This window comes from Mercenaria mercenaria, chromosome 6, assembly GCF_021730395.1.
Source record: "Mercenaria mercenaria strain notata chromosome 6, MADL_Memer_1, whole genome shotgun sequence".
NCBI classification, from domain to species: domain Eukaryota; kingdom Metazoa; phylum Mollusca; class Bivalvia; order Venerida; family Veneridae; genus Mercenaria; species Mercenaria mercenaria.
This window is the reverse complement of record NC_069366.1, coordinates 57,747,322-57,760,775: the sequence shown is the minus strand read 5'-3', so window position 1 is coordinate 57,760,775 and position 13,454 is coordinate 57,747,322. Positions and strand designations below refer to the sequence as shown.

The window sequence follows — 13,454 nt, the reverse complement described above, 5'->3', positions numbered from 1 at the left end:
CTATATTGCTCCTATTCACAAAGCATGAATCTTTCTTATATACTTTTGGAATATCATAGAATTCATTTTTTTTTTCCGGACGAACAATAAACTTGAAGTCCTCGTTGAACCGTAAGGTTACTAGGAATATGTCAGTGTCTAGATTCAAATCTAATATTACAAGAAATTTAGCAAGCATAATAACCCACTGCCAAAGTGTAAAAAATATGTCAATGAAAATGTTTTTTTTTAAGTCAGGAATGGACACATACAACTAGAGCTATCACTAAAGGTGATGAATGTACCCCCACATGCACTGACACAGTACATTGCAATTTGACGCACACAAGATTGCATAATTATGTGGACTGTATGTATATAGACTGTATGTATTATAAAGTATAGTAACAAAAAACAAAGTCCCATAACTACGCAGAATATTTATCTAAAAGAATGTAACATGCACCATGCACAACTAGGGTTGGTACTGATCACTTGTGTGAAGTTTCATTAAATTGTGTGTAAGGGTTTGGTAGATTAGGCACGCACAAGATTGCATATGCAGACTGTATGTACATAGTATGTTAACAAGAAACAAAGTCCCATAACTCTGCAAATTTTTTTTCTAAAAGAACCTAACATGCCCCATGCACAACTACTGTTGGTACTGATCACTTGTGTGAAGTTTCATTAAATTGTGTCAGGGGGATGGGGAGAGATGGTGCGCACAAGATTGTGTCTATGTATATAGTATAGTAACAAAAAACAAAGTCCCATAACTCTGCAAATTTTTTTCCTAAAAGAACCTAACATGCCCCATGCACAACTACTGTTGGTACTGATCACTTGTGTGAAGTTTTATTGAATTATGTCAAGGGGATAAGGAGAGATGGTGCGCACAAGATTGCGTCTACGGACAGACGGACAGACGGCCAGACGGACAGACAACCTGAAACCAGTATACCCCCCTTTACAACTTTGTTGTCGGGGGGTACAAAAACTATCTATTAAAGTAAAAAAAAAAAGAAAAAAGAAGCAAGTAACAAGATATAATACAACCAGAGCAACTGACTAGTCATACAAAATCAATGAAAATATAGATTCAACAAGGAATTCTATTTTAAAGTCACTGATGCTTTGATAAGTTATGGTCCCATGGCTTTTGATATTTCTAACCACATTTAAAGAAGTATTAACTTGTCACTGACAAATTCGGCCAAATGTTCTTAAGCCTTTTGCACACCTCAGTTGACAGTGTATATTTGTAAACAATTAGTATATGACACATAAGCAAAACAAGAGGACCATGATGGTCCTGAATCGCTCATCTCTTCCCGCATGACCCAGTTTTGAGTATGATGTCGTTTTTTCTATTATTTGACATAGTGACCTAGTTTTTGAGCTCATGTGACCCTGTTTTGAACTTGACCTAGATGTTATCAAGATAAAAATTCTGACCAATTTTCATGAAGATCCATTGAAAAATATGGTCTCTAGAGAGGTCACAAGGTTTTTCTATTATTTGACCTATTGACCTAGTTTTCGAAGGTACGTGACCCTGTTTTGAACTTGACCTAGATATCATCAAGGTGAACATTCTCACTAATTTTCATGAAGATCTCATGAAAAATATGGCCTCTAGAGAGGTCACAAGGTTTTCCTATTTTTATATACCTATTGGCCTAGTTTTTGAACGCACGTGACCCAGTTTCGAAACTGACCTAGATATCATCAAGGTGAACATTCAGATCAATTTTGATGAAGATCCATTGAAAAATATGGCCTCTAGAGAGGTCAAAAGATTTTAATAATTTTAGACCTACTGACCTAGTTTTTGATCACAGTTGACCCAGTTTCAAACTTGACCTAGATATCATCAAGATGAACATTCAGACCAACTTTCATACAGATCCCATGAAAAGTATGGCCTCTAGAGAGGTCACAAGGTTTTTTTATTATTTGACCTACTGACCTAGTTTTTTAAGGCACGTGACCCAGTTTCAAACTTGACCTAGATATCATCAAGGTGAACATTCTGACCAATCTTCATGAAGATCCATTCAAGGGTATGGCCTCTAGAGAGGTCACAAGGTTTTTCTATTTCAAGACCTACTGACCTAGTTTTTGATCGTAGTTGACCCAGTTTCAAACCTGACCTATATATCATCAAGATAAACATTCAGACCAACTTTCATACAAATCCCATGAAAAATATGGCCTCTACAGAGGTCACAACGTTTTTTCATTATTTGACCTACTGACCTACTTTTTGAAGGCACGTGACCCACTTTCGAATTTGACCTAGATCAAGATGAACATTCTGACCAATTTTTATGGAGATCCATTCACAAGTAGGGCCTCTAGAGAGGTCACAAGGTTATTCTATTTTTAGACCTACTGACCTAGTTTTTGGCCGCACATGACCCTGTTTTGAAACTGACCTAGATATCATCAAGATGAACATTCAGATTAACTTTCATACAGATCCCATGAAAAATATGGCTTTTAGAGAGGTCACAAGGTTTTTCTATTATTTGACCTACTGACCTAGTTTTTGACGGCACGTGACCCAGTTTCGAACTTGACCTAGATATCATCAAGATGAGCATTCAGACCAACTTTCATACAGATCCCATGAAAAATATGGCCTTTAGAGAGGTCACAAGGTTTTTCTATTATTTGACCTACTGACCTAGTTTTTTTTTAAGGCACATGACCCAGTTTCAAACTTGACCTAGATATCATCAAGGTGAACATTCTGACTAATTTTCATGAAGATCTTGTGAAATATATGGCCTCTAGAGAGGTCACAAGGTTTTTCTATTTTTAGACCTACTGACCTAGTTTTTGACGGCACGTGACCCAGTTTCGAACTTGATCTAGATATCATCAAGGTGAACATTCTGACCAATTTTCATGAAGATCTTGTGAAATATATGGCCTCTAGAGAGGTCACAAGGTTTTTCTATTTTTAGACCTACTGACCTAGTTTTTGAAGGCATGTGACCCAGTTTCGAACTTGACCTAGATATCATCAAGATTAACATTCTGACCAACTTTCATAAAGATCCCACAAAAAATGTGACCTCTAGAGTGGTCACAAGCAAAAGTTTACGGACGCACGCACGCACGCACTGACGGACGACGGACACTGCGTGATCACAAAAGCTCACCTTGTCACTATGTGACAGGTGAGCTAAAAAAGAAAGAAAAAAACCAAACAAACAAAAAACAAATAGAAATAGGAATTTGCAAAAATGTGCGCATTCTGAAATTATATCACTGTACCTATCAACAAAGAAAATAAGACAAAAGGTGAAAAGTAAGTTAACAGCGGCACTTTCTTCATTTATTTCAACATATATATGCTTATTTATTCCTTTATTTAGTTTGTTAATACGTTTCTCCAAGGAAGTTTATGCAGGCAAATTGTAATTTTCCGTATTCTTATTTTTTAATATTCTCTTCGAAGTTTACTGTAAAATACATGAACGCTCCCTTGTCCAGGCGATTCATGCGTTGCAGTATGGTATATCTGCGGTGTGTTCTATTTATAGAAAATGAGATAGGTAAGTAGGTCATGCTAAGATCAGAGTAGAAAACTTGACTTACAGAGTAACCTCCCTTATCAATAAATCGGATCAACATTTTAATGAAATTGTAAATAAAAAAGTATTTTCTGTTCTACAAATAAGGAGAGGAAAGACAGATAACATTGTTTTAATTCACATAATAAACTGCATTACATACATTTTCTATGTTTTCTTTTTGCCATTTTTTGTTTATTCACTAAAATCTATTGTGCAATATTGTTGATCCTTTTACAAACTATTCACTGTGTTCAGTTTATCACTCCGAAACTATTCATTACCATCTTTACAGGGTCCGAAATAAAAGTGTATCCCATATGATCGACGCCGCCAAAAATTCTTATTCTAATAGGGTTCAGTTCTTTTGTAAGTTCAACAAAGAAGGAAATCCAGTGCTGCATATTCTGCAATAAGCAATGGTTGATGTATGGACCAATGACAGAACATTACAATGTCAACAGACGCAGGACACCTGGTTGATTACTAGTTCAGAATATTTTTTTTCATCATGTTTTGCATGATAGAATGCTAGATGGCTTCATCACAAGAAAGAATCCCTATAGGGCTTTCTAACCTACAGAAGTTAGGGGCAACTGATTCAAAGTCAACAGCTACCTTAGCCACTTGACCATGAAAGCCCAAAATTAAAATACTCATCATCCATAAAATGTATATTTATTTCATAATCTGCAGTAGAATACAATACAAACCTGTATTTTGATAACAATGGATCTTTCATTATCTCTCGGATTAACATCCCATCTGTCATACACTGAAATAACAAAGAGTTTGTGAATCATGGAAATTCCGAGAAAACCAGATGATATATCAACAAATACATTCCTTCCATGAAAATATATACTGTAAGTGTACTTATATTAGCAGCGATTTTTTTCCTTCTTTATAAAGTACCCGTAAAAGGACCTTTTCCCAATTGAAAAATGCAATATTTTTTCCCAATTATCACCCAAAAATTCTCCAAATGACCAAATTAAGTTTGCATTTTGATGATTGCAGAAGGAGAACTTAGTTACATTGATATTCACTATGATTTAACCATTTAAACAGTTTGTTTGAAGCTATTTACATGGAATAAAGGAAGAAGCATTCTAAATGATATTAATTAACTATAAAAATTCCCAATCTGAGTAAAAACCCCGATATTTTTCCAAATTTATCCGGTACCTGACCTTTTCCCAAAAGGGAAAAAAAAATCACTGATTAGCGCAGTTAAATTCTTGCGCAAACGCCTTAAATTGAATAATTTCGACTTATTAGCGCATACTTCTATTAGCGCAATATCAGCAGCGCTAAAATAGCCAACTTGGGGTATCTGAAACACCAATTTCTAATGGAATACAGAATGGCCCGAACATGACCGTTGTATCAAGCAGTTCTGCTCGGGACTATATATACACGTTTCGTCTTTAAAAATATATTACTTAATAACGTTTGCATACGCATTAAGTCATTTTTTAATAAAATGCAATATATAAATAACCACTAGATGTTACGGGTAATGACGAATTCAAACGGTCTGTCAAAAAGTTTTCAGTGCTGGTATGAAAATGAAGTTGAGGGACAAATTCAAAACGGGATTGATGTGAAAGACGTCGCAGTTGACTTAAAACTTTCAAGAATGAAACCTATTCACGCAAACTGGCTAATTACTGCCCATCAGAGTGTGAAAAACTCTGCTGTATTAAATGGCTGGCGGCTGACTGGTATTCGTAATGAAATCGACCAGGCACACAAATAAACATGACATAAAATCTACATTCGTTTAAATCAGTGTTAATCTATATACTGTAAATTTGTACATATATACAGTGCAGAATGGTGATAATTGTTTGTTTTCAAATTCAAATTCACACTTGGTTTTCAAAGCAGTAAAATCTTATGGTGACACTCGTAATTAGCGCGACCAGACAAACTGGCGATCTACTCCGAAGATGTTACATACGATGTTTACAGACAACGGCGAAGATACAAAAATGCAACGTAATTTAAAAAAATATATGACATTTGCACTAATGTTCAAACAGGTTTAATTATTCTATTAAAACTTTTCTGCAGAATATTAGTTAGGAATGCAGTTATTGTCATATTTACACAATAAATATGTATTTCTCTTTATTCTGTTGCATTGTAATGACGGTACTTTCGATGCGATAAATGTTACTTTTTTATTAAGAAAGCCCTTCATTTCAGTCAAATATTAGCGCTAGACATGAATTAGCGCATGTTCGATCCCGCTAATAGCGCAGAAATTAGTACTCCGCTAATATTAATACACTTACAGTAGTCATTGCATCCAAAATCCATGAAATCTACTGAACAAAAAAGGAGGAACATTCCAGAATGCAACACACTTGACTGACTACATTAATTTACACAAATTACATTGTTATGTGAGATACGCATATTTTACTTGAGGCTGCCAATGGAAAGTATGACTTAGAACATTTGCTATGGCAACGATGGACAGCAGTGAACCATTCTGTTGTTCAACAGATTCAAAACTTCAAAAATGTGCAACACTGGATCAATTAAAGAAATACAAATCAAAGAAATCACAGTTTGAGAATGGAAACAAGAGCTGTCTCCATAGGATGACACATGCCCCCGATGGCACTTTGAATGAATAGTTATGGCCGATGTTAGAGTTTAGGACCTTTGACCTACGGACCTGGGTCTTGCGCGCGACACGTCGTCTTACTGTGCCACACATTCATGCGTAGTTATTTTAAAATCCATGCATGAATGACAAAGAGATGGACCAGACATGCCCATCATTGCACTATCATGAAATATGACCTTTAACGTCTAAGTGTGACCTTGACTTTTGACCTACGGACCTGGGTCTTGCGCGCGACACGTCGTCTTACTATGGTACACATTCATGCCCAATAATTTTAAAATCCATGCATGAATGACAAAGATATGGACCAGACACGCCCATCAATGCACTATCATGAAATATGACCTTTAACGTCTAAGTGTGACCTTGACCTTTGAGCTACGGACCTGGGTCTTGCGCGCGACATGTCTTCTTACTGTGCCACACATTTATGCGTAGTTACTTGAAAATCCATCCATGGATGACAAAGATATGGACCGGACACGCCCATCAATGCACTATCATGAAAAATGACCTTTAACGTCTAAGTGTGACCTTGACCTTTGAGCTACGGACCTGAGTCTTGCGCACGACACGTCGTCTTACTGAGGTACACATTCATGCCAAGTTATTTGAAAATCCATCCATGGATGACAAAGATATGGATCGGACACGAAAATTGCGGACAGATCGACAGACGGACAGATGGTTCAAAAACTATATGCCTCCCTTCGGGGGCATAAAAATGCTTGTTGGTACTTGTTGGGATACATTTTTCCCCAATTATACAGGTCCCCACCCATTCCAAATTAAATGGAAAAACAATATGAACTCCATACCTTCACAGACACATAAACATTGTTTCATTTCTTACGATGGAAATTCTAAAAAAAATTTTCAATGACTTACCTTTACCAAATGTGAAATCACAAAAATAGCACTAAAAGATAAATAAAAGTGAAGTTAAATGAAAAAATCAGCAAGATTTCCAACTAATGTCAAACTTTCTTCATGTATTTAAAAACTTTTGTTGTATTTTTGCATGATTCTACACACCAAGATCCATTATAACAAGGCAGTCTGAAAGACAGCTAAATCCCCCGCCACTGCTATGGATAGTGAAAGGGTAAACCTTTGATTTTAGCTGTGACCTTGACCTTGAACTGACATGGCTGACTCATGAATTCTGCACAAGGTCTTGATGAGGTGATCATCTGACCCAAGTTTCATGAAAATCCTTCGAGGGGTTTAGGAGATACAGAGCTGAAACCTTTGACCTTCAGTTGTGACCTTGACCTTGAGTTGACATGGCTGACTCATGAGTTCTTTAAGAGGTGATCATTTGACCCAAGTTTGATGAAAATCCTTCAAGGGGTTTAGGAGATACAGAGTGGACACAAAATGGAAGGCTCAAACCTTCGACCCTTAGTTGTGACCTTGACTTTGAGCTGGCATGGTTGACTCATAATTTCTGCACATCGTTTTGATGAGGTAATCATTTTACCCAAGTTTTATAAAATTTCTTCAAGGGGTTTAGGAGATATAGAGCGAACACGAAATGGAAGGCTCAAACCTTTGACCATAAGTTGTGACCTTGACCTTGAGCCAGCATGACTGACTCATGGGTTCTGCACATCGTCTAGATGAGGTGATCATTTGACTAAAGTTTGATAAAATTCCTTCAAGGGGTTTAGGAGATATAGAGCGGACACAAAATGGAAGGCTCAAACCTTTGACCTAGAGTTGTGACCTTGACCTTGAGCCGACAAGGCTGACCCATGGGTTCTGCACATCATCTTGATGAGGTGATCATTTGACCCAAGTTTCATGAAAATACTTCAAGGAGTTTAGAAGATATAGAGCGGACACAAAATGGAAGGCTCAAAACCTTTGACCCTTAGTTGTGACCTTGACCTTGAGCCGGCATGGCTGACTCATGGGTTCTGCACATTGTCTTGATGAGGTGATCATTTGACCAAAGTTTTATAAAATTCCTTTAAGGGGTTTATGAGATATAGAGCGGACACAAAATGGCAGGCTCAAACCTTTGACCTTGAGTTGTGACCTTGACCTTGAACCGACAAGGCTGACTCATGGGTTCTGCACATCGTCTTGATGTGATCATTTGACCCAAGTTTCATGAAAATCCTTCAAGGGGTTTAAGAGATATGGACTGGACACGATTTTGTTACGTACGGACGGAAGGACGGAAAGACGGACGGAAGGATGGACGGACGCAGACCATTCCTATAATCCCTCCGCCACGGCGGGGGATTAATAACAGTAAAATTTGAAATCAGACATTTAATGTCTCCATGGCACCAAGATATTTGATGACAATGAAGTTTAAAAGATTCCGCTATAGCAAACAAACCTTGACCCTTGTTGTTTCATCACAACAGTCATCAAATCTGATGAGATAGCCAATTTCCCCACCCAGTAATGTTCCACGCTCTTCTGCTATTCTGCCTGCAACCTGTAAACAAAACAAGACAAACATCAAGCCTTATGGAAAAACAAGAAAGAACTGCACAATTTAGGTCAAAGGTGTCAGCTTTAGCCCTTACCCTGCTAAATTTCTGTAATGAACTTGTCCATCTTTCAGTTTAGACAGTACCATTAACAGTTAAAAGATCTGCACTGGTCGCAAAGGCAGAATCAATTGTGTCCAGCTTGATAAGGGTTAGTGTCTGTTTAAATTTACAGTGAAACATGGCTGGTTTGTGCAACCATTTTCCTTGTATTTTCTGTCTTTGGATCACTCAAACCCTGCATAACTCAAGCCTTTTTTTTCACCCACTTGTGACCTCTACCAATCTGTGCTTTACTGTTTTTGTTTTAGATAAATTGTAAAGAAAATTTCCACAATCAACCTAACCTATGCCTGACACCTGCTTCCTGGTTTTCTGACCAGTGCAAGTGCTGTGGTGAAAGACTGCGGTCAAATTCTGCACCTCTGACGACCAGATCAGGTGTCAAATCCCTAACCCCTGTATCTCTTAAGCAGAGGGTTTGTTTACCAGGTAAGTACTCACTGTAATAGCTGCCACTCTCCTAGGTTGTGTCACTCCAATTAAATGACCCTCTTCACACCAACGAGCCTCTAATAGATACTGAAATGTTACATAAGGCACATGTTTATATTGTTTCATAAAAAATATCATATTTGAAACTATGCTAGTTTTGAATTCATGTCTGACATTTATCTGAGGAATCTATTTATTAAAACTTATGTCTGAGGCCACATTTAAAAAAGTCTTTGTTTGCTGTTTCCCGACCCTACTTTTTAAAGTTGGGTAGGTAGGTAGGCAATGGGCAGTTATTATTATTTTTTTTTTTGTAATGGATTACACTTCTACCAGTAGACAGAAGTTATATGATCATTTCTTACAGAATATTTCTTCTGTAAAAATAAGACAAATCTGTATAATATTATGTTGTATAAAAGGATGAAATTAAATTATACAATTTAAACTTTCTTACTTTTTATTTTGCTTACTTGAAATATGTTCGGCATTTCTCATATCGCAACTTAAAATTTGCCCAGCCTTGTCCAATAAAAACTTTTAGGGCGCAGCATTTTAAGTGGGTAGCTAGGGAGACAGCAAACATATTTTTAATTTTGGCCTGAAGAATCTATTTAAACTTCTGTCCGAGGAATCTATGTGTTTGAGCTTCTGTCTGAGGAATCTATGTGCTTGAACTTATGTCTACAGAATCTATGTGCTTGAGCTTATGTCTGAGGAATATATGTGCTTGAGCTTATGTCTGAGGAATCTATGTGCTTGAGCTTATGTCTGAGGAATCTATGTGCTTAAACACACTTATTCTAGCACTTACCTGAGGAATCTGTGTGCTTTTGCCACAGCCTGTAGATCCAACAATAACCACTGTCTGATATTTCTCAACAAGGTACAAGATGCGGTTCCTCACCTAAGAAGTAATTGTAAGGCAGAATATAAACTGTGAATGTTGTTCATGAAATTGTCAAACTCTCAGCTATTACCAAAACTGTATATGGTAAGAAGACTGTTTTCATCAACTCTAGGCCTTTAGATTGAGCATATTGTCCTCAACATTTATAATTTTGAGACATCATATATACAAACAAGAGGGCCAAGATGGCCCTAGGTCGCTCACCTGAGAAACACACGATAACAGTGTAAACATGTTTGACCTATTGATTTCATGGAAATAAATATTCTGGCCAATTTTCATTAGGATTGGACCAAAAATGTGGTCTCTTGAGTTTAAATAAGTATTTTCTTTGATATGACCTAGTGACCAGTTTTTGACCTCAGATGATCCACATTCAAACTCGAAGTAGATTTCATCAAGGCAATCATTCTGACCAAATTTCATGAAGATTAATTAAAAAATACAGCATCTATCGCATACACAAGGTTTTTATTTAATTTAACCTAGTCACCTACTTTTTTTACCCCAGATGACCAATATATTAATTCGACCTAGATTTCATCAAGGCAATCATTCTGACTAAATTCTATGAAGATCAATTGAAAAATTCAGTTTCTATTGCATACACAATGTTTTTCTTTGATTTGACATAGTGACCTAGTTTTTGACCCCAAATGACCCATATTCAAACTTGACCTACATTTCATCAAGGTAATTATTCTAACAAAATCTCATAATGATCAATTGAAAAATACAGCCTCTATCACATACACAAGATTTTTCTTTGATTTGACCTAGTGACCTACTTTTTGAACCCAGATGACTCATATTCAAACTTGACCTAGATTTCACCAAGGCAACCATTCTGACCAAATTTTATGAAGATCAATTGAAAAAAATACAACCTCTATCACATACACAAGGTTTTTCTTTGACTTGACCTAGTGACCTGGTTTTTGATCCCAGATGATCCATATTCAAATCCGGCCTACATTTCATCAAAACAATCATTCTGACCAAATTTCATGAAGATTAATTGAAAAATACAGCCTCTATCGCATACACAAGGTTTTTCTTTGATTTGACCTAGTGACCTAGTTTTTGACCCCAGATAACCCATATTCAAACTCGACCTAGATTCCACCAAGGCAATCATTCTGACCATATTTCATGAAGATCAATTGAAAACTACAGCTTCTATTGCATACACAATGTTTTTCTTTGATTTGACCTAGTGACCTAGTTTTTGACCCCAGATGACCCATATTCAATCTCGACCTAGATTTCATCAAGGCAACCATTCTGACAAATTTTCATGAAGATCAATTGAAACAAGAGCACCGCCTTCCTGGTGCTGACGCTCATCTGATTTTTTTTTGTATAATAGAAATATTGTCCTACCCATGATTTTCTAAGTCTAAAAAGGGCCATCGCTCTTGCAAAAAGCAGGACAGAGTTATGTTTCTTCATGTACAGTGTCCACTTATGATGGTGAAAAACTGTTGCAAGTTTTAAAGCAATAGCTTTGATAGTTGACTTAAACATAAAACTTAACCAAGAAATCTGATATTTTCTAAGTCCAAAAGGGGCCATAAATCTTGCAAAAAGCAGGATGGAGTTATGTTTCTTGCTGTACAGGGTCAGCTTATGATGGTGAACAAGTGTTGCAAGTTTTAAAGAAATAGCTTTGATAGTTTAGGATAAAAGCTGACCTAAACATAAAACTTAACCAAGAAAACTGATTTTCTAAGTCCAAAAGGGGCAATAATTCTTGCAAAAAGCAAGATGGAGTTATGTTTCTTGATGTACAGGGTCTGCTTATGATGGTGAACAAGTATTCCAAGTTTCAAAGCAATAGCTTTGATAGTTTAGGTGAAAAGTTGACCTAAACATAAAACTTAACCAAGAAATCTGATATTTTCTAAGTACAAAAGGGGCCATAAATCTTGCAAAAAGCAAGATGGAGTTATGTTTCTTGCTATACAGGGTCAGCTTATGATGGTGAACAAGTATTCCAAGTTTCAAAGCAATAGCTTTGATAGTTTAGGAGAAAAGCTGACCTAAACATAAAACTTAACCAGGCAACGCCGACGCAGACGCTGACGCCGACGCCGACAACCGCTCAAGTGATGACAATAACTCATCATTTTTTTTCAAAAAATCAGATGAGCTAAAAAACAAATTCTATTGCATACACAAGGTTTTTCTTTGTTTGACCTAGTGACCTAGTTTTTGATCCCAGATGACCCATTTTCGAACTTGGCCTAGATTTCATCAAGATTATCATTCTGACAAAATTTCATGAAGATAAGTTGAAAAATACAGCCTTCATTGCATACACAAGATTTTTCTTTGATTTGACCTAGTGACCTAGTTTTTGACCCCAGATGACCCATTTTCGAACTTGGCCTAGATTTCTTCAAGGTTATCATTCTGACCAAAATTCATGAAGATCAATTGAAAAATAAAGCCTCTATCACATACACAAGGTTTTTCTTTGAACTGACCTAGTGACTTAGTTTTTGACCCCAGATGACCGATTTTTGAACTTGGCCTAGATTTCATCAAGGTAATCATTCTGACAAAATTTCATGAAGATTAATTGAAAAATACAGCATCTATCGCATACACAAACTAAATGTTGGCAGACAGACAGACGCCAGACATCGAGCGATCACAAAAACTCACCTAAAAATATAAGTGCTGAAAATTCTTTTTTTTTGCTCAGCAACATGATACATATCCTGTCTAAAAAAATCTATGCACTTATATTCGTACAATAACAATTTTTCTATAGCAACAGGACTCTACTGGAACCGACGTTTCTTACATAAAACAAATGTGAACAACTAAATTCAGTAATATTTTCATTTATTTTCTTCAGGTGAAAATTCTGTAATAAACTATACAGAAACACGGATTATCAAAAATAAGCAGATAGGTAAATGATACCTTGAAAATAGGTAGTTTTTGTCTCTGTTGTTCAATTGAGAGTGAAACATTTGGATTATACACAGCAACTTGACTGTCACTTTCCCGCTCTGATTTTCTCTCCTCCTCCAAACTCTGACCTGGAGCTGTCTCTCCTACAATACCAAGTGCACTGATCAACAAAATCAACATTTTTCATAGCATTTTCAACACTGCGTAAAAATTAAAAAATGTGCTTTTGAAAGTTAAAATGTGAAAAAAAAATCAGCAAAAAACTAATAAAGTTCACGAAAAGTATTAAAAAGTAAGCCTGGATCATGTGACAAATGCAGTGGTATGTTCATGCTAGTGGTATTTGAGAATGAAAACTTATAAAACCATTCTTTAAAAAAAAAATATAATCCATACTGGAAATA

At 36.4% G+C, this 13,454-nt stretch overlaps 1 protein-coding gene across 1 annotated transcript in view; it reads right to left on the bottom strand.

Moving 5' to 3' along the window:
• Positions 1–13,454, bottom strand: part of LOC123548801 (probable ATP-dependent RNA helicase DHX35) — a 279,137-nt gene that overhangs the window by 258,396 nt on the left and 7,287 nt on the right. Inside the window, exons 2-6 of the mRNA XM_045336345.2 lie at positions 13,060–13,193; positions 10,030–10,122; positions 9,225–9,302; positions 8,564–8,665; positions 4,280–4,341 (exon numbers count right to left, since the gene is read on the bottom strand). Of these exons, the coding sequence (XP_045192280.2) occupies positions 4,280–4,341; positions 8,564–8,665; positions 9,225–9,302; positions 10,030–10,122; positions 13,060–13,193 (469 nt within the window). The remainder of the gene's footprint in view (positions 1–4,279; positions 4,342–8,563; positions 8,666–9,224; positions 9,303–10,029; positions 10,123–13,059; positions 13,194–13,454) is intronic.